Source organism: Eretmochelys imbricata, chromosome 10 (assembly GCF_965152235.1).
Source record: "Eretmochelys imbricata isolate rEreImb1 chromosome 10, rEreImb1.hap1, whole genome shotgun sequence".
Taxonomy (NCBI): Eukaryota; Metazoa; Chordata; order Testudines; family Cheloniidae; genus Eretmochelys; species Eretmochelys imbricata.
In genome coordinates this window covers 60297706-60319592 of record NC_135581.1, presented here as the reverse complement: position 1 = coordinate 60319592, position 21887 = coordinate 60297706, and the positions used below count along the sequence as shown (strand labels likewise).

General features: G+C 40.4%; 1 protein-coding gene across 7 annotated transcripts in view; it reads right to left on the bottom strand.

The window, feature by feature from the left end:
* CCPG1 (cell cycle progression 1) overlaps positions 1-21887 on the bottom strand; it is a 57947-nt gene that overhangs the window by 20435 nt on the left and 15625 nt on the right. For 5 of the 7 annotated variants that reach the window (XM_077827424.1, XM_077827420.1, XM_077827421.1 and 2 more), the window contains exons 2-4: positions 21059-21219; positions 15224-15294; positions 3633-3750 (exon numbers count right to left, since the gene is read on the bottom strand). In XM_077827424.1, coding sequence (XP_077683550.1) covers positions 3633-3750; positions 15224-15294; positions 21059-21146 — 277 coding nt within the window. In that variant the 5' untranslated portion in view covers positions 21147-21219. The remainder of the gene's footprint in view (positions 1-3632; positions 3751-15223; positions 15295-21058; positions 21220-21887) is intronic. The other 2 variants (XM_077827426.1, XM_077827423.1) reach the window with 1 other exon arrangement.

Here is a 21887-nt window from a genome sequence, read left to right as displayed (position 1 = left end):
CTTTCTGTGCCTCTGTTTCCCTTCCCATCATATGTCTGACAAGGTATCATCTATTTATATGGTAAGCTTCTTGGGACAGGGATTGCATTCTATCACAATTGGCTCCAATCTTGCTTGGGCCCTCTAGGCACTACCGTAACAACAAACTAAGACCACCACCAATTTGTGAAAAGTATTTAGCAAATTATTAAGTATCGCTCAAAGAGATTTCTACTGATAGTTTAACTGGTCTTAATTTCTGGATGACAGAACATGTATTGTCTGCTAGAGAAAGATCTCATGGTAAAGGCCTCAGAATGCTAAGCTTCCTCATTAACATATATTTGAGCATGCACAAACTGCAACTTTGCAAATCCTGTGTTTTAAGATTCGGCTGGCACTTCAAACTCTACACCTTGTCACAGAGACAGTGGATTCCTAACTGAAGTCCCTGCACTCCTCCCATACTACTCACATAGTTCCCATAAAAAGAAAAGGAGTACTTGTGGCACCTTAGAGACTAACCAATTTATTTGAGCATGAGCTTTCGTGAGCTACAGCTCACTTCATCGGATGCATACCGTGGAAACTGCAGCAGACTTTATATATACACAGAGAATATGAAACAATACCTCCCGAAAGCTCATGCTCAAATAAATTGGTTAGTCTCTAAGGTGCCACAAGTACTCCTTTTCTTTTTGCGAATACACGGCTGTTACTCTGAAAATAGTTCCCATAAGCCTCATTCAATCCCTATAGCTCCACTTCATGCTTATAGGCCCTCACATGGGCCTATAAGCACACCCCCTTATCAGCTCCCTTGCAGCACTGCCATTAGGGGTCTTTGAAGCACTGATGCCTCAGCGCAGAAATACTGTGCTCTCTTAGTGTACCAGGTAGCAGAGCCACAGAGGGTGGGAAACAAAATGGGACATGGATAAGCAAAGAGGGAGAGCTCCAATTTGACAAACTCCCTATTGTTTGTTAGAGCACAGCTTCTCTCCTGTCCCTTTTGAGATCCTCAGGAGATGAAAATATGGGGGGCTATGCAGAGGGCATAGAGGGGAAATGGGGTTGTGTTGGAAGGCTTCTAAGGAGAAGGCAACCATTATATATCTGAGCTGAACCATCACCTTCAAGGGCCCTCCCATGCTGTTGCTGCCATGGATAGCATCCCCTCAATACTCAACTCTCTTCTGATGCCCCTCATAGCTCACAGCACCCCTTGCCATATCACGGCTGTCCAGCCTAGCTTCTTAAAGTCAGGGACTGGGGAGGTATACACAAGGAGTTGATCGGTGGATTCAGGGAGACAGCCTCAACTGCAGAGAAATAGCAGCTACTGGAATTTAACAGCTCCATTCTTTGTCTTTGCGGAGCTCAATTTTAGTTATGATAATAACTACATTTCACAGTATGATTTGAAAACTGTCTTATCCCCAAGATGGTAGACTGTTTAGGACAGAGAAATTTGAAGTTTCAAGGGATTGTGGTGGTTTGAGTATAAAACAAAGAGTCAGTCTGAAAAAATGTGAGACTCAGTAAAAAGTTTCAAAAAGGGGTCATTTCCAATTGTTACCTCTGGTAAACTTAATAAATCTTTGATAAAAAAATATTATGGAAAACTCAATTGCTCTAGAAAGAGAGAAAGTATTAAATGTTGATACAAAATTCAATAATTAAAGTATAAAATGGAAGGACTTTCATTCTGCTTTAAGCACAAATCTCAATGCAATCTTAACACAGAGCCACTGAGGCACCTCTATACTACCAATTAGTTGAAGTTTATTTAACTAGTGATGACACACAGTGACAGCTCAGATTTATGGTAAGTATGATAAGGATGGGCAACTGAGTGTGTTGTGCTGGCAGATTTTGTGTTGACTTGTGAGAGTGGCTAATGAAAGTGTTTACTGCTTTGAGGGACTAAATGTGTTTAGGATTATTATGTGTGCTGGTTGTGTTTTACTGGAATATTTGTGTATGCTGATTGTGTTGCATCTGGGGGTTTAGCAGGGGTTATTGTGTGTGATAACTGTGTTGTAGTGTGCGTGGTTGTGTTGACTTGCATCGGGGGGATGCTGAGAGATCTGTGTTGATTTGTGTGGGTGGCAAATGAGGGATGTATGCTACAGCGAGGAGTTGTTTGTGTTTCAGATTATTGTGTGTGCTGACTGTGTGGTTGTGTTGATTTCTGTCTGGAGGGTTGTATCGGGGGGATGCTGAGAGATCTGTGTTGATTTGTGTGGGTGGCAAATGAGGGATGTATGCTACAGCGAGGAGTTGTTTGTGTTTCAGATTATTGTGTGTGCTGACTGTGTGGTTGTGTTGATTTCTGTCTGGAGGGTTGTATTGGGGGATTTTGTGTTGTTTTGTGCAGGTGAAGAATAAGGGGTGGTTGTGTGGATTTGTGCAGGTGGGGGATTGTGCTTGGAGACTTCGTGTTTTGCATGGGCTGCGCTTGGAGATTTGTGCTGACTTGTGTAGGTGGTCAATGAGGGGTATGTGCTGCGGTGAGGGGTTCTGTGTGTTTGCAATTATTGTGTGTGCCGGTTGTATTGTTGTGTGGGTGATTATGTTGATTTTTGTTTCAGGGTGGTTCTGGGAGATTTGTAAGGGTATCAGATGGGTGCATGGGTGTAGCAGCCTGGCCAAGTAATCCACCATCTGTGCAGTCACCCTCATACAAACAATGAAATTAGCAAGCAAATTAGCTGCAGAGGAAGGGTGGTGATTGTTTGAGTTACCTCTGATATCACAATGGTCTACTCTAGGTCTCTTGGCATGGCATAGATACATGCCTTCTGTAGCTGTACACTGAACAGATGTAACTTATAAAGTCAGATTGGCTCAGAACTTAAAAATTGGATGTTACTAGTTCACAAAACCCAATGATGATTCAGCCTGGGAATATGCTGAACAAAAAGAAAAAACGAGGAGTCCTTGTGACACCTAAGAGACTAACAAATTTATTTGGCATAAGCTTTCGTGGGATATAACCCACTTCATCAGATGCATGGAGTGGAAAATACAGTAAGCAGGTATAAATATACAGCACATGAAAAGATGAAAGTTGCCTTACCAAGTGGGGTGTCAGTGCTAACGAGGCCAATTCAATTAGGGTGAATGTGGCCCATTCCCAACAGTTGACAAGAAGGGGTAGCTCTCAACTATCCCTGTAGCTGCTCCCAATGCTTCACAGTGACTCCACAGATATTTTAGGCTTCAAAGTGACATAGTGACATTACTGAATTCTTATTTTAGATATAATGCACATTTGCTTCTAAATTATCCTGATTTGGCATATGACATAATTAAGGAATTTTAATTAAATCATGATTTCTGTATCAGTAATTATATTGCTATCTTCCAACTATACAAATAGGTACTCTTCGTTAACATGCCTGAAATAATGATTCAGTAATATGCGCCATACTAATTATTTCACTCCCATATACACATTAAGAAGTAATATATTTGTAATGCTAGTTACTGAAAGTTGTCCACAACACTGATAAAGTAGTAATGCGACAGAGGCCTATACAATGTACTGTTTTTATTAAGGTGTACATATAGAATATCTTGGACAAAACTAATCGCTACAACAGAAGTCTTGCATATTTTATAGAATAGCTCTGCTTTTAATATCTTACCTCTCAAATCAAATGGTTGCTCTTCTTCCTCCACTAAAGTAGCATATTCTTCCGAAGCAAACTCAAGATTACTATTTGTTCTTCCATTTTCAGAGGTCACTGTCTCTATATCAGACCCCTGAAGAATAGAAAGCTTTAAATTATATTTGCTGAAATTACAACATTTTTATTCTAAAGTACTTGAAAAGGGTTACAGAAAAAACAACATGAATAACAATAGTGAACAAAAATAACAGACCAAATTGAAAACTGGCAATCTCTAAAACTAAACAAAGTAGGGCTGTCAAGCGATTAAAAATATTAATCATGATTACTCACACTGTTAAACAATAAGAAAATATCATTTATTTAAATATTTTTGGATGTTTTCTACATTTTCAAATATATTGATTTCAATTACAACACAGAATACAAAGTGTACAATGCTAATACAAGTACTGTAGTGCAATCTCTTTATCATGAAAGTTGAATTTACAAATGTAGAATTATGTACAAAAATAACTGCATTCAAAAATAAAATAATGTAAAATTTTAGAGCTTGCAAGTCCACCCAGTCCTACTTCTTGTTCAGCCAATCGCTCAGACAAACAAGTTTATTTACATTTGCAAGAGATAATGCTGCCTGTTTCTTGTTTACAATGTCACTTGAAAGTGAGAACAGGCGTTCACATGGCACTGTTATAGCCAGCCTCACAAGATATTTATGTGGCAGATGCACTAAAGATTTGTATGTCCCTTCATGCTTCAACCACCATTCCAGGGGACATGGATCCATGCATGATGGGTTCTGCTCGATAACAATCCAAAGCAGTGTGGCCTGACGCTTGTTCATTTTCATTATCTAAGTCAGATGCCACCAGCAGAAGGTTGATTTTCTTTTTTGGTGGTTTAGGTTCTGTAGTTTCCACATGGGAGTGCTGCTCTTTTAAGACTTCTGAAAACATGTTCCACACCTCATCCCTCTCAGATTTCGGAAGGCACTTCAGATTATTAAACATTGGGTTGAGTGCTGTAGCTATCTTTAGAAATCTCACATTGGTACCTTCTGTGCGTTTTGTGAAATCTGCAGTGAAAGTGTTCTTAAAATGAACAACATGTGCTGGGTCATAATCTGAGACTGCTATAACATGAAATAGATGGCAGAATGCAGGTAAAACAGAGCGGGGGCCATACAATTCTCCCCCAAGGAGTTCAGTCACAAATTTAATTAACGCATTATTTTTTTAACGAACATCATCATCATGTCCTCTGGAATGGTGGCTGAAGCATGAAGGAGCATATGCATGTTTAGCATATCTGGCACATAAATACCATGCTATGCTGGCTACACAAGTGCCATGCAAATGCCTGTTCTCACTTTCTGGTGACGTAAATAAGAAGAGGGCAGCATTATCTCCTGTAAATGTAAACAAACTTGTTTGTCTTAGCGATTGGCTGAACAAGAAGTAGCACTGAGTGGACTTGTAGGCTCTGAAGTTTTACATTGTTTTGTTTTTGAGTGCAGTTATGTAACAACAAAAAAAATCTACATTTGTAAGTTGCACTTTAATGACAAAGAGATTGAACTGCAATACTTGAATGAGGTGAACTGAAAAATACTATTTTTTTGTTTATCATTTTTACAGTACAAATATCTGTAATCAAAAATAATATACACTTTGATTTCAATTACAACCCAGATTACTATATATATGAAAATATAGAAAAACATCAAAAATATTTAATACATTTCAATTGGTATTCTATTGTTTAACAGTGCAATTAAAACTGCGATTAATTGCGATTCATTTTTTTTAGTTAATCGCGCGAGTTAACGGCGATGAATCGAGAGCCCGAAAACGAAGTGTTACGGTACAGAAGATGGAAGAAATAGAAATGTAAAAACACTAGATAAGGTACTAATTAGAGGAAGGAAAATATGTTAAAGGATGAGATTTAAAATTATTATGAATGAGAAAAGCAGAGGAAAAGAAATGTAGAAAGAGAAACCATGATACTTATAAACATCAATAAATTGACAATCAGGCTTGGCACCTAACTGTTCAAACTCGGTAACTGTACCCTTTATTTGTTTGGAGTTAGTTAAATTATCCAAATGTTTTATTTTGCTAAAAAAAGTAGAATTTAGAAAGATTAAATACATGGTCTTTATTAATGTAGATATCTTATTCTGAATCCCTTTTCGCCCGCAACAAAATGAGGCTGAGGAGTGGGGTATGGTTAAACTTTAAAAGCCCAACATTAAGTCAAGCTAAACACAGTAACACAGAGACAAAGGAATATAATAAAAACAACATCATTTTCAAAAACCAGAAGACACTAATAATTCAACAGGGTTTCAAAAATATAACCTAATAGTACTGTATCATACAAACTCTGATATGTTTCACAATGAACATTTCCAAGTGTACATCAAAATGTTTAAAATAATATTTTTACCCTAAAAGAATGATCAGTTTCTTATCTGGAAATATTCCCTGTGAGATTCATCAATACAAACTAATGGTTATCTTCATGCTACCCCTGTCAATCAGACACTCCCAATCAGGTTGAAAATTGTCCCTTGCACACATACTCTTCTCCAGCAGAGAACATACCTACTTGTAAAAGGAAAACAGAGAAATAGGGAAAGCAGCATCCAAGCAATGGATATGCATTACCCTGAATAAACAGAAGGTGACCAAATTCTTTCATGTGGATGAATGGATGGACGGACAGATGGATGGACAGTTATTACTGCCACCTATAGTTAAAGACGTCCAACATTCCCATTATAAGACCCTATTTTACAGTTGTTCATAGAAACCATTGACAAATTTTAACCATTTGGGCTTTTTTTCCCATGTTGAACGTCTGCCTCAGGATGTTTTTTTTTTTTTAAATTTCAGTAAAAATGATTCAGCCATTCCTAAGAACAAATTTAAATTATTTTCTCTCACATTCAAAAATTCTTACAACTGTTTCACTGAGAAGCTCTTGCATCTCCATGCTTTGAAGCAGAGATTTGAAATTTGGCAGGGAGTCACTGTGATGTCAGGGATGTATCTTTTGCTGTTTATGTGAAAATCTACCAATTTGGCCAAGTTATAAACCTCTAAAAATTCACAGATTGCACATGCTCAGTAGAGACTTGTTAATTCAGCAGCTCAGTTATCTCAAGAAGATTCTGTCTGCAATGGGCATGCTCCAACTCCTGGCTGCAGAAGGGGAGCAGGGCTTTTCTTGCAATTGCTCCCCCCTGCTACAGAGCCAGTTACAGGAACAGAAAGCAGGGAGATTCTCTGTCCTATGCTCTCAGTGCTCCAGCTGTTCATGCCCAGAAAGCAAGCAAGAAGAAGCTGGTGCATCTAAGTATGGAAGTATGCGGTAGGGGAAGAAATGTGTCTTGAGTCCTGTGGAAAAAAATATCATATGAATATGTAGCTAAAGACTTCATCATAATCCATATGCACAAGGAGCTAAATTAAGAATTTACAGGCAACCATAATTCTAGCACGTCTTAACTTTTGAGTGCATCACTTGCAACTTTAACATTGCTTTAATGTGGGTTTTTTTTAAATTTAATTTCCTGTGTTTTTTAAAACACAAATTGAAAAAAAGTCCATCACATAGAACCATACTGACCTCTATGTGGATCACCAGCAGGGTTGAGATCTTTAGATCCACAGCATAGCCTTCTATCACTTTAACTAACAGAACAAGAGGTAGCAATAGAAGGCTGCAAACTATGTGGACTTGCCACTAGAGGAGGATGGAGACACTCTGCATTTGTGTTTCCTTTGCTGTCAGCAAATAGCTATGAATGTTGACACTCAGGACCTGGGTTAGATTCCAGGTTCTTTAGAGAAGTGCTTTCCAGTGTGTTACAGACCTTTTTGCCCCATCCCATCCTCATCCTCTAATGCCTTTCCCTGTCCCCCTTTCTGCCCCTATCCCCAGCTCCTCCTCCTTCTCTCTGGTTCCTGCCCATCCTGTAGCCTCTGGCAGTGTTCTGTCCCCATCCATGGCTCCTGCCATACCACACACACACACTGCTCCTGCCCCTTTGCCCTATCATTGTTCCTACCACCATCTTCTGCTCCCCCTGCTCTTGCCCTTATCCCTTTGCATCTACTCCTTTTCCTCCATCTCCTATTCCTCATCCTTTTACATTCAAGTCAGGCTGCTTCCTCCTCATCTTCCATGCTGCCTGAGCCCCATCAGAAGCAACATTGAAAGCACAGGAGAGAGAGTTCCCCTGCTCTCAGTTTCGGTGCCCTGGCAACTCAGAGGAGAAAGGGAAAATCCAGCCCAGCCCAAGGGATGGCCTAAACGCAATCCAATTGGTATGTAGGAGCTATAAGGGGATGAAGCATTCTTGATGCTCATTGAAATCTTCAGAGAATTTAGCTGCCAGTTTCTAACAAGTCTCTACTATACTTGTGCAAACTGATTTTTTTTCCTTGGCATAATTGAGTGACTTTCCACACGGACACCAAGCTCAGGGCCGAATTAACTCTCCTGTGGGCCCAGGGCTATAAGATTTTGTGGGGCCCTTGCATACAAGTCTTTCTCCTAATTTAAAACAAAATTATCACAATTATGGCATTGAGGCTATTAACACTATATTAAACTTGCCTTTTAATTAACATAAAGCAGTTCTGTGGTTACATTTCAGTTTTAAAACATGTAGAATATAGTTAAATTAATTCAAAATAGCCTACTTCTTACTTTAAAACAGCTGTAATATTAATTTCTTTCTGGGAGGGAGTTTGGGTGCAGGAGGGGCCTAGAGGCTGGGGCAGATTGTTGGGGCTCAGGAGACGGAGAGGGAGAGGGGTGCGGGCTTTGGGAAGGAGTTTAGTGCAGGACGGGATTCTGACCTGGGGCAGCAAGTTGGAGTGCAGGAGGGGGTGTGAGGTGCAGGCTCCGGCTGGGAGGTTAGGAGGTGCTGTGCTGCTGGATTTTTAGCGGCTGGGAGATTGTGATCGACTGGCAGAGGCTCCAGGATTGTACAGTCAATCATGATCAACAGGTTGGTCACCGTTGAATTGTATATAATTATGGATTTATTTTTGCAGGGCCCCCTAAGCCTGAGGCCCTGGGCTGCAGCCCCTAAAGCCCCTGGGCTAATCCAGCCCAGATCAAGGTGACGTAACATGTATAACACACAAGAGATCAACAATACTGGACTGCAGAATAGCTTTTAAAACCTGCCTAAATTGGATTTCTCTCTTTAATCCAGGAAACACAGATGTCTGGGCTGCAAGTATCTGACTACTTTACAGCTAAATGGAGACTGAAGATGTACAAAGCCAGGCAACTGCCGGGATAGAACTCTCAATATGGTTGGCGGTCTTGCTTGATTAGTCTAACTGTCTAGATAGCAAATCTTCATAATGTAACATTCCTCAAAAAACAAACAAAAAATACTGAGGAAATTCATGTAAGATTGTTAGAAAAACAGAGCCTAAGTGAAAACACTAACTCATCCTGGATCAAGACCAACTGCCGTTTTGTAAACAGAGTTGGCTATTTTTGCAGCAACAGGTGTGAGATTACAGCAACACTTCAAGATCATTCCCCCTCTACTCCCTCCTCCAGGCGTTAAGCAAACAGATCTGTTTTTGTTTTTAAAGAGCGCTTATGTTAACCACGAGCTTTAAGAACATTAGAGATCTCACAAAACATTCACATTAAATACTTTTGAATAAAGAAAAATCTGTACAATCCTGTTATAAGGTTATTACCAATTCTGAAACCCTTTTAAAAACTAAGTCACCTGTTTTTGTAGTTTAGCAAGTGTTTTGTGGGGGGGGGGGGGGGGGTTCTGTTAACCAAAAAAAAAAAAATCACTAGTTTTAATCTCAAAGGTTTCACAGAAATATGCCCCTCAAAATAATTTATTAAAACCTGAATGAACATTCAGGGAAAAAAATATAACAGACCTCTAAGTAGCCCTGTGACTTAAGTGAACAGATAATAAAAAGAGATGAGACACTAAGCATTTTCTGATACAGTACTTAGTCCTCTTGGAAGGAATCAACTCCTATGTTCTCTGGATTTGGTCTGGTGACAGGCCTGTCAATTCTACTGAGTATGGCGTCCCCAGTCACACAGACATGTCTCTTCCTGGTGCTGGTATGAATCAGTCTTACGTTCTTTCTTGCAGTCCCCTCTACATTATCGTTACTTCTTCCTTAGGCTCTTCTCCCTGGCTATCTCCACCATCTGCTCCTATCTTCTGCAGGGACTGGCTTCCCTTCTTTCTTTCCTGACAACCTTATGTTCAGCCTGTTTCTCTCCTCCTCATTCCCCAGTGTAGCAAACCTGTTATCCAACTTGTTTTCACCACCACTAGCCGGTGTCTTCCTCTGCTTTGTCCTCATGGTCACATTCTTCCATGGATTACCCTGTTCTTCCAGCTGTTCACTCTCCAAGTCCTTTTGTTTGGCAGATGTCTGCAAATCTTGAGCTGTCTGTGGTATCTCCATCTTCAAATCCCCATATAAATTCCATCATTGTCTCCAGCTGCATGTCTAATCCTTGGATCTTCTCTGCCATGAACTCTATTAGGTAACATTTCAAACATAGGTGACTTCCATCAGATGCTCTCTCAACAATGAAGTATATCCCACAGCTTGTGCATCCAACCATCTTCTTTGTCTCTTCTCCTCCTCAGGTCACTTCTAGTGCTGTCACAGGAGCCACTGTTGTCTTCACTTCCTAGATCCTATTCCTAGGGAAAAAAAGGGAAGGGAGGGAATCCTCCCCCGAAACTCCCACATAAACTCCACCGTTAGCCACCTATCAACTGACAATTAAGTGTCATTTAAAGGACAACACCAGAACAGAACCATTGGTTTTGAGGACTCTGGCTTGATCCCCTACTGAGCCTATAAAACTGGTTTGACTAGCAGCAAACAAGACCTCCCAAGCACAGAACAACAAAACCCTATGGCAGGATTTAAAGTGACACTCTAAAGAGAGGCAGTTGTTTTTCAGAGAACCAGACAGACATATAGGATCCTGCTGAGGGTATCTGAAGAAGTTAGGACTGCCTAGGTCACCATCAGGGGATGGGAAATCTTTAAGTAAAAGACATGCATATAACTGTTTGTTGTTTTAAAATCCTTTTTCCCTAAAAGCTTTGTTCTCACTGCTAAATAAACAATACTTTTGATTTAAGAAAGCTTTTTGTTACTATATACCACCAGTCACAGACTCCCAAAGGGAAGAACAACAGGGGCCCGAATTCAGTCGGACCTGCAGGATAAGAACAGGTTACTGAAGCCCAGATCCTGGTCAAAAAATGGGAGAATTGTAAAATTTCATCCCAAGATAGGTAAAGGCATTAGGCCTGACACCAGAAAGACCAGAAAGGGGACAGAAGTGCAGCTAGCCCTGTAACAGAGCCCAACAGACTAATTGGCTCTATATTGACAAGGCTGAGCCTCTTTCCAAGTATCTATCCAACCATGCACCTGCACATATCAGCTGGGTGGCATGTCCACTTCCCCAGATCAAAGTTACTCCATGTCCCTCTTACCTCTCTCTGACCCACATTCCATGATTCCCTTATGCACCGAGATTATTTCTATATACTGCACTTTAAATATTATCTCTATTGACTTTGAGAAGGTACACCAGGACTTGAGCAGCTACTGCTGTTTATGCTTCCTTTGATGAAATACTGGCACAGTTAGCTCCAATGTATGACCTCCCCTACACAGTTACACGGACAGTTTTCTCAATACCATAGCCAGTGTGCCAACATTCCGTCTCTGAATCCCACACCCATGCATGCCCTGCAGGGGGCCACCATATAGATTCCACTACAGGGCATTACTTTGCCTATCTTCTTATGTATGGGCACAGGACTCAGGAAATCCACAATCCCAACCTAATCTGGCAGCCCGGCTGCCGACAGCACAGAGAGCCTGCATTACAGGCTGCTGCTAGCTCCTGGAAAATCCAGGGGAAAAAGAAAAAACATTCAACCCCTAATCTCTGTGTGCTCCACAAGCTCCACAGCTTTGGGCCATTCCCAAGTCCCCTGGGAAGGAACCTTCTGACCACTACACAGTAAGTGATTGCAGCCACTGGGAAAGTCCCTACCTCTCCCCCGCACAATTGGGGATGGGAAGGGAAGAGCTCCATCAGGCTATCAACCACCATACTCGCTAGGACTCACCCCCAGCCAAGGAGATATCTTCTCCTGGGGCAAGCACGATTCATATCACCCTTACAGCAGGAAATAGAGCTTTTGTGCAAGGGGCTCAGGCTATTGCTGTATCCTTCTGTTCAACCAGATATAGAGCCCCTTCCTTATCTAAATATTCTTTAACCTGTTCTTTCTCTATTTTAGCTTGCATTCCTTCCCACTTGTTCATATTTCTTGTGTTCAGTATCTGGTCACCACAAACCTTCTTAGTGAAGACTGAAGCAAAATAGGCATTCAACACCTCAGCTTTCTTGACGTCATCAGTTATTAGTTCTCCTTCCCCACAAGTAGAGGGCCTATACTTTCCTTCATCTTTCTCTTCCTACTAATGTATTTAAAGAACCTCCTCATATTGCCTTTTATGTCCCTTGCTAGGAGTAACTCATTTTGGGCCTTACCATTTCTGATTTTGTTCCTACGTGCTATTCTTTTGTACTCCTCATTAGAAATTTGTCCATATTTCCATTTTTTGTAAGATTCCTTTCTGATTTTCAGGTCATTACAAGAGCTCCTGATGGAGACATATTTGCATCTTACTATTCTTCCTACCTTTCCCTTGCATTGGTACAGTTTGCAGTTGTGCTTTAATATTGTCTCCTTGAAAAACTGCCAGCACTCCTTTTTCCCTTAGATTTTCTTCTAAGTCTGCTTTTTTTGAAGTCCGTTGTCCTTATTCTGCTACTCTCATTGCCTCCTTGCCTTGGAATCGTGAAATTTATCGTATTTCATGATCACTTTCACCCAAATTGTCTTCCACCTTCATATTCGCTACCAGTTCATCCTGGTTGGCTAGAATCAAGTCTGTCCTCCACTTTCTGGAACAAAGAGTTGTTCCCAGTACATTCCAGGAACTTGCTGGAAATGTTGTATTTTGCCATATTACTTTTCCAGCAGATGTCTGGGTAGTTGAAGTCCCCCATTACTACCAGTTTTGGCGATATTTCTGTTATTTTTTCTAGAAACACCTCATCCACCTCCTCTTCGTGATTTGGTGGTCTATAGTAGACACATCCATATCTTACTTCATTTTTAAATTTTAAATATTATTAATTTTTGGTGGTGCATTTTGATACTGAGGATAAGAAATATGAGCTTAGATATTCTAGATTATTCTATTAACTATTTTTTTGGATTATGTCCAATACTCATTTGGTGAATGTCTATTTTTCTGCAAAGAAGAGAGTAGAGTCCACCACTGTACTCAGCCCTCTTCTTCCAACTGGTTATACCAGGGTCATGTGGAATGCTATGTGGTGGGGCTGCTTTTCCTAGGTAAGTCTTCCCTGTGTCGCTTCCTCTTCATCTATTCCATTTTATTCACTGTACTAGTTCTCTTATTCTATTTTCTCACAGAATAGCCTCTGAAGGACTGTCTGACTTTTAGAATGGTTTGAATTCCCTTTTACACTGCTTTGTCCATCAGCTATCACAAAGTTTTTTTCCATGATATTTTGATGCTGTCAGGAGCGGCTTTGCTTTGTTGTCTAGTTTCTAGGAACAGTAACCTATGCCTGTGTTGCTAGCCATAGCAGAGAAGTTAAAAGGATCTAAAGAGACATCTCAGTTAAATAATGCAACCAGGGGACTTTCTGAAACCTTGCTTCCAACCTCTGAGAATTTTTTTTTTTTTTTTTAACTTTCTAAGGGAAGAGGCTGGACAAGTTTTTCCATGCCAAAATCACTGAAGTGAGGTGGGAGGATGCCATAGAGGCCCTTAGTACACTTGAACTTACCTTGTAGCTCCTTCTCAGGCATGAATCTATTCACCTGGTTGTTCCTGACCCTAATGAAATATTAGCCCACCAGCTTTTAACCATTGCACAGGAGAGCCTTGTTTTTGCTAGGTGGTGTTTAGAGAAATATAATGAACTAATTTTAAACCACAGAGAAAATACTGTTTAATTTCTGAACATCACTGAACAACAACATTGGAGCTCTTTCTTTGCAGAATTTGGAACAACTCATTGCATTAGATTACGCTCAATTCATCTTTGGAAGGTTATCATAGCAACCATACAAGCTAGGGATCTGATTCATTTTTAAAGGAAAGCTTAAATTCTGCAGAAGTTGATGCTATTCACTTGTGAAATATTCTTATTCACTGTGGGCAAATAGATTTTTCACACCCTTCAGATGAAGACAGAAGTAGCCAATGAATTACCATTGAGAATCAGAACCATAGGTCTGCTTGTTTGACATGAACTTTGTTTGTCCCATAAAGTTATTGCTTCTTTGAACCCCATATCAGAACACACAGGATTTACCTATAGCAGACTTTCACACCAATGCTATTGTGATGACAACAGTTGTACTTGGGGGCTGTAACAGATGACTCACACTCTGTGGACTGGGCACAGATGGGGATGCATAACGCACACTGACTAATGGATTATGCTATCATGGATTCAGCTCGTCTAATAGTAGCAATACGGGACGTGTTGGTGCAGAAAGAGTACCAGAGGCCACTAATGTTTTTCCATCATGTCATCTAGATATGTTCTGAAGAGGGTTAGACAATACAATAGTTAAAAATAACAGTAGGTACCAGAACCCTGTCTACACTAGCACTCTGACTGTTGATAAACCTCCAGTGGAGCTGAATCAACTCCTGCCCACTATATCTTGAATGTCAAAATACAGAGGACTAATTAGCAAGTCCCCATGAAGCATCTGACTAAACCCTTGTAAATAGGAACATAAAAGATACTGGTTGTAGGTTGCTCATGGGGACTGGACTCAAAGGCCCTTTACCACCACTTTGTTGTCCACTGGATCTTTGACCTCTTGCCATGGTTTTGCACAGGAAGAGGAAGGAACCCAAGGCGGGAGGTGTGGTCAAAAGCCATTGTTGATGAGGCAAGGTTCAAGTTGCTTGGTGGTAGTAATACAGACCTTGGAGGAACCACTGCACTGTCCACTTCCCACATTAGGTTTGGGGAGAGGAGTAGAAATATGCTGGCAATGGTAACAAAAGTGCAGATGACATACATCATTAATGTTTTTGAGGGAAATGCACCAAAGAGAAAATGTGACCAAAACTCTACAAATTTCTTAAAGGGACATCAACTTGAAATCTAATCGGCTTTTTGTTTAGTTGGGTTTTTTTTTGTTTTTTGTTATTGTTGTTTTAAAAAGTTAAAAGCTGTATCAGATGCTACACCAATCCCCAAGTGTATCTGCCAAATTCTATAGCTTTGCAATCATATTTTCCTATTTTAAAAAATATTTCTTTCTCCTCTACGTCTGTGTGAAATATCCACTCAAACGGAAAATTCACTAACTATAGAAGGGAAAAGGTGCATTGGACTATATAGAATAACGTAAACTGGAAAACAAATGTGACTTTTAAGTTAACCATGTCTGTTTAATATTAATTGAGACTAAGTACCTCATGATTGATGACAGTCCAGCCACCGGATGAATCACTGTCACTGGAATTTTCAGACATTTTCAAAGTAGCTGCAAGTGAAAATAAATCATGTTAGCATGAAACATATATCGTTATTGTAATTTTTTTCTAAAAAACAACAACTGAAAATGTATCCAGCTTAGAAAACCACAGATCACACAATTATAATACTTATACAATACTTTACAATTTACAGAATTGGAATAAACTGGAATAAAAAGAGCAGGTCTGTTTTGAAAAAAAAAGGTATACTTTTGTATTTCAATATTTAAAACTATATTCTTGTAAAGTTAAGTAAATATTGAGTATATGGACTTTCTATATCAAGACCATGGGCAGTGTTTTCGGCCCTTATGGCTCCCCTTTTAGCCATCTAAAATGCTCAAAATGTGAGGAAAAAACTAAGTGCAATTATGTAATATATCCCAAGAATATTTCCTACAGACAGACAAACAATTAAAGATTAAAGGTAATTCCGAGTGCTTAAGACACCAAGCAACTATAATGAAAATGATTAAAACCATTACTTGTCATAGCAACTATGTTTCCCTGAGATGACTGATTATATGAATCCCCAGTGTTTGAAGTCCAGCAGGCTCCAAGGAAACAAACTTGGAATCTTTTAGAAAGTATAGTCTATTGGAGTTACTTCCACCCCAAGCCTCAAAAACAGGATACAATCATTCTTCAATTCCTTCCACTATGTAAGAAATCCTTAATAATGACTCCAAAGAAGTGGGGAATATGATGTGGGCATAGAAAGTAGATTGGTGAGAACAAAACAATGTAAAGGTGGAATTTAGTTACAATAAACTGTGAACTTATAATTGCTGCTATAAGAGAGGGGTTAAGGAATGATTTTCAGAAAAGTAGATGTATGGTTGCAATTGATGTTTGTTTATTCCCATTTACCAATAAGATCCTGTTTTCTTCGTTGTTAAAATGCAATCTAAGTTTCTAAACTCCCAAAAGACTAAAATGAAGATAGTTACAAGTTCTTCATTTTTAAAAAGATTTAATCTACTTAAAAAAGACAAAGTGGGTCAAACTTTATAAACAGGGTATACATTTATCACCTATAAAAAAAAATTCCAAGTAATCGGAAAACTATTGAATCATGCTGTATTAGCCATCCAACAGAATGGAAGAGTAAGTTTATGGGATACAAACGCTGAATAAAACTTCGACAAAGTGATGATTAAATTACTAACACAAGAAAAGAGAGTTATAACACTTTGGTTCATAAACACGCACTCTTTACCAGAAATTCTGCCAGTTCAAAATATTTCTGATGAGAGTACAAACATAGTATCTCGCTTAAACACATTTACTTCATTTATTACTGACCCTGCTGCCTTTATCCCTTTCTATATATTTAACCATATTTAGAAGATATGAACTAAACATGAAAAAGAACTCGTTTCAAAGATAAATGTCAATGTCACTCCATATGCAGAGCTGTAGCTAGGAATTTACAGAGGGAAAAATTACCTAATCTGTTTTCCTATTGGGTTTCTTAGAGTTACATTTGACCAATCCCTGCAGTCACCGCCAAATTTATTAGCAATTATTTTATAGCATTCCATTTTCTCATTAAATTATGTTAAAATATTTAGGATTTCTACAGAGATATGGTAACAACCAGAACTGATCACTGCTAATAGATTAAGAATTCTTAATAATTAAAAATTCAGATATCAGTTTAGAATACTGAAAAACCAAAATAATTAAATTTTGGTCCATTTTAAAGAAAGGAAATTTACCTAAAGCAAAACACATTCATGCTTTCCATACAGATCCAGAAAGATACTAGCCAGTCCTGGGTTAATATATTTGGATTACCTAGGGGCCTTATTAAAAAAATCCACTAAAATCAATAGAAAGAGACTCATTAAAATGAATGAGCTTTGGGTCAGGTACGAGAAGGCTACCAAATAGGATCTAAGAACTTGTCTACATGGGAGGGTTTAAACTGGATTAAGTCACTAGTCTGTTTTGAAAAAACTTAAGAATACACACCTCCATCCATTATAGTGAACTAACTCTGCATTTATTGCAAAATCTAGAATCCTCTTTCAAAGTGAAGTAAATTTGCTGTAAATTGAGTTAGTCCCGTTTACTGTTCATGTGCACATAATGCTGCTGTATATTACTTTGTCAGGACTCTAATGGCTATCCCACTGTTTTGCGGGTAACCTTCACTGACCTGTCTGTTTAACTCTGTGCAGTCCCTTGCTCTGATGTGAAGATGACAGGATGTTCCCTCCCCTGTTTAAAAACTGGCAGGGTGCCAGATTTTGGCCATTGGCTTTGACTGGTGCAATATTACTCAAGAAGCCCTACAACATGATTTGTGCAGCTGCTTGGAGCCATGCTGAGACACTAGATCTCATCACCATCTGAGAAGAACTGCTTTTAACACGGTCTCCCATAGTATTCTTGTCAGCAAGTTAAGGAAGTATGGGCTGGATGAATGCACTATAAGGTGGGTAGAAAGCTGGCTAGATTGTCGGGCTCAACGGGTAGTGATCAATGGCTCCATGTCTAGTTGGCAGCCGGTATCAAGTGGAGTGCCCCAAGGGTCGGTCCTGGGGCCGGTTTTGTTCAATATCTTCATAAATGATCTGGAGGATGGTGTGGATTGCACTCTCAGCAAATTTGCGGATGATACTAAACTGGGAGGAGTGGTAGATACGCTGGAGGGGAGGGATAGGATACAGAAGGACCTAGACAAATTGGAGGATTGGGCCAAAAGAAATCTGATGAGGTTCAATAAGGATAAGTGCAGGGTCCTGCACTTAGGACGGAAGAATCCAATGCACCGCTACAGACTAGGGACCGAATGGCTAGGCAGCAGTTCTGCGGAAAAGGACCTAGGGGTGACAGTGGACGAGAAGCTGGATATGAGTCAACAGTATGCCCTTGTTGCCAAGAAGGCCAATGGCATTTTGGGATGTATAAGTAGGGGCATAGCGAGCAGATCGAGGGACATGATCGTTCCCCTCTATTCGACATTGGTGAGGCCTCATCTGGAGTACTGTGTCCAGTTTTGGGCCCCACGCTACAAGAAGGATGTGGAGAAATTGGAGAGAGTCCAGCGAAGGGCAACAAAAATGATTAGGGGACTTGAACACATGACTTATGAGGAGAGGCTGAGGGAACTGGAATTGTTTAGTCTGCGGAAAAGAAGAATGAGGGGGGATTTGATAGCTGCTTTCAACTACCTGAAAGGGGGTTCCAAAGAGGATGGCTCTAGACTGTTCTCAATGGTAGCAGATGACAGAACGAGGAGTAATGGTCTCAAGTTGCAGTGGGGGAGGTTTAGATTGGATATTAGGAACAACTTTTTCACTAAGAGGGTGGTGAAACACTGGAGTGCGTTACCTAGGGAGGTGGTAGAATCTCCTTCCTTAGAGGTTTTTAAGGTCAGGCTTGACAAAGCCCTGGCTGGGATGATTTAACTGGGAATTGGTCCTGCTTCAAGCAGGGGGTTGGACTAGATGACCTTCTGGGGTCCCTTCCAACCCTGATATTCTATGATTCTATGTTGCTGCAGGAAGTTCTTGTGGTCAGCCACCGGAATAAAGCTCTTTTTGTGGACATAGCTAAGCAGATGACTGTGAGGAGCCACCACCAGAATGCTAAACAATACAAGAAAAACTACGAACAGTTTTACCATCTCTGAGATTCCCCCAAGGCTGTGAAGAATCTCAGGGAAGAAAAGTCAGAAATGCATATGAAAAAAATGCTACCATACTCTCTCTCGAATATGAACAATAACCCACTGTGGGTTTTTCCTACTCTCACAACTGCAGGACCGGCAGTGGCTAGATCCTCACAGACAGGGCCTTTATCAACATCTCAGTGGCTGACTAACCTGAATGGGAGAAAGTAGAAAACTCAGGATGAAATATTTGCGGACCACACTGCAGAGAAAAACAAAGATAACGAAGAGGTGGAGGTGGTATTTTAGGACAGAGAGGGAAAATGACAGGGTGCTCTCCAGAGAGATTATGAGAGTGGCCAGAGACAGCATGGTAGTTGCCAGGGACAGCATTGCCATGTCAAAAGACAAGACTGAAAAGGATAGGGAGATACAGAGGCAACACAAAGCCAGAATGCCCTGGTGCAGCATTCTGCTGCTGTTGCTGTTACAGCAGCAGGCAATGCAAAATTCAAATCAGGACCCAGCCATGTTATGCAATTCCTGGAAAACACAGGCTATTGGGAACAGTAACTCCTCCCTGCTGTATTCCTGCAGCATTGCTCCCAGAGGCCATTCCCTTCACAAACTCAGGGCAGCAAAAACAGTTGCATCTGATAGTCCACCTCTTGTGAGCCCTCAAAAGCCTCTGGTAACTTCGAGCCTCGCCACTCAAACTCCAGAAATATAGGAAGTACTACTTCACACAATGCACAGTCAATCCATGGAACTCATTGCCAGGGGATGTTGTATCCTAAGCTTCTAATTGCAAAAAGCTGGGAGTGAACAACAGGGGATGGATCACTCGATAATTGCCCTGTTCTGTTAATTTCCTCTGAAGCATCTCACATTGGTTACTGTCCTAAGACAGGATACTGGGCTGGATGGACTACTTGTTTGACCCAGTACAGCCATTCTTATGTTTAGAAGGCCCATGAAAAAGAAGTACCAGAAGATAGGCATCTACTTGCCTGCAACTTTAAACCACTTCCTGCTTTGTGTTCTGTCCTGCACTGCACTGTTGTACTTTAAAACAATAGTGAAACAAAAAATATCAAAGAATTCTTTGTAGTTGTTAGATAACAGATTGCTATTTAATGTATTGTTTAATAAGAAGAACCCGCTGTTGCAGTTAAAGGTTTATTTTTGTTCCATACTGATTATTAAACAACAAAAGCCTTTAAAAATTCATTCATAAGGAGTCATCAATATGTTTTACACAGAAAATCCTTAAGTTTGAAATAATTCATAGGGTTTTACAGAAGTAGCTAGGCAAAGACAAGGTAAAATAAGGAGTGTCCACAATGCCACACTTCCACTGCCCATAAAAAACACTAAACCACTCACAATCCATCCCACCCCTCTTCACAGGTTAACAGCTGGATGCACAGCTGCCAATTTTCAGGTCACAGAATGAAAATAAAATAAAAACAATAGGCTACCCTGACAATATTGCCTTGAGTGTTTCCATTTTCTACTGAAAATCTTGTTGACTGCTTAAACTGCTGAGCAAGTCTCTGCACTTTAGCCTCCCACCCGCTGGTAAGGCTTTTTCCATTACTCTCACAAATGCTGTGCAACATGCAGTTATAATCTTAGGCAATTTTTTTTTTCTGCAACTCCCAACCTATTTCACAAATAGCACCATCTTCCTTTCAAATGGCCAAATGCACGCTTGACTATCATTCTGCAATTACTGAGGTGGTAAACAATCCCTTCTTTCTGTCCAAACAGCCTGTGCATGGCTTCTTTAACCAGAGAAGCAGAGGATAAGATGGATCTCCTGGGATCTCCACACCGTTAATGTCCATAGTGGGTAAGCAGTCCTTCCTCCATTAAGGTAAACAAATTTGAGTTCTGAAAGATTCTAGAATCATGGACCATTACAAATCACCCGGCATTTATGTCTGTAAACCTCTCATGGTGGTCAACCTGCCCCTGGAGTACCATGGAGAAATAAACCTGTTTATAAATTCAGACCTGGATGCGCATGTGGGTATAAAAGGTACATGAGTCCCATCAATTTCCCCAATACAATTTAAGAACCCCATGGTGCAATTTCCATCAATAATCTGAGCATTACCAGGCTTTATAACCTGGTGCAACAGTACCTTTTTCTTGGAATGACCCATCTGCATGATAATGGTTCCAGCTGTTGATCTTGCCATGCTGAAGTGGTTGGCTATGGAGTGGTAACATTCAGGCATGGTCACCTTCCAGATGGCAATGGCAACCCACTTCTCCACAGGTATGGATCACCAGCTGTGTACTCCTGGGTTAGTTCAGCACATAAAAAAGGTTGCTTTCCCCACCCTGTAATCTCTCACCACTGTTGATCATCCCCAGATCTGAAGAATGATGTTTTCCCACAAATCTATGCTTGTTTCCCAAACCTCAAAATAGCACCGCAGTGTGAAGCTGCTCCAAGATCCACTTCTACTCTCAATTGTTCCTTTTTTTCCCTTTGTCCTCATCCCACTTCCTCCCCCACTGAAACTGCTGGTGGAGGAGCTACTGCCATCACCACATCATCTGCTTGACAGTGCAGTGGATAGAGTCAAAGCCAAATTCATCTGCTTTGAGAGGTGAAATACAGCCCAAGCAGCCTCTACATATTTGCAGTTGCTAGAGTAGCAACATGGAACATTGTCAGGTCCATGCTGGCACTAGTCGAAAATGGCACTAGTCTACCCACACAGGAAAAATGGAACCGAGGCAATGGAAATATGGGATTTTTAAAAATTTGAACCCATCTGGCTTCTGCTATATATCCCACAATTAACAACGAGAAAAATCCAGGGATGCACACTACTCAGCAGCAAAGCAACAGATCCCAGGATGTCCAACCAAGAACACCATGTGTTTAGTACACAGCCAGCTGCTGCCATGCATACACACAATAAGAACTGAAAGACAGCACACACAACCTGTATGCATGCT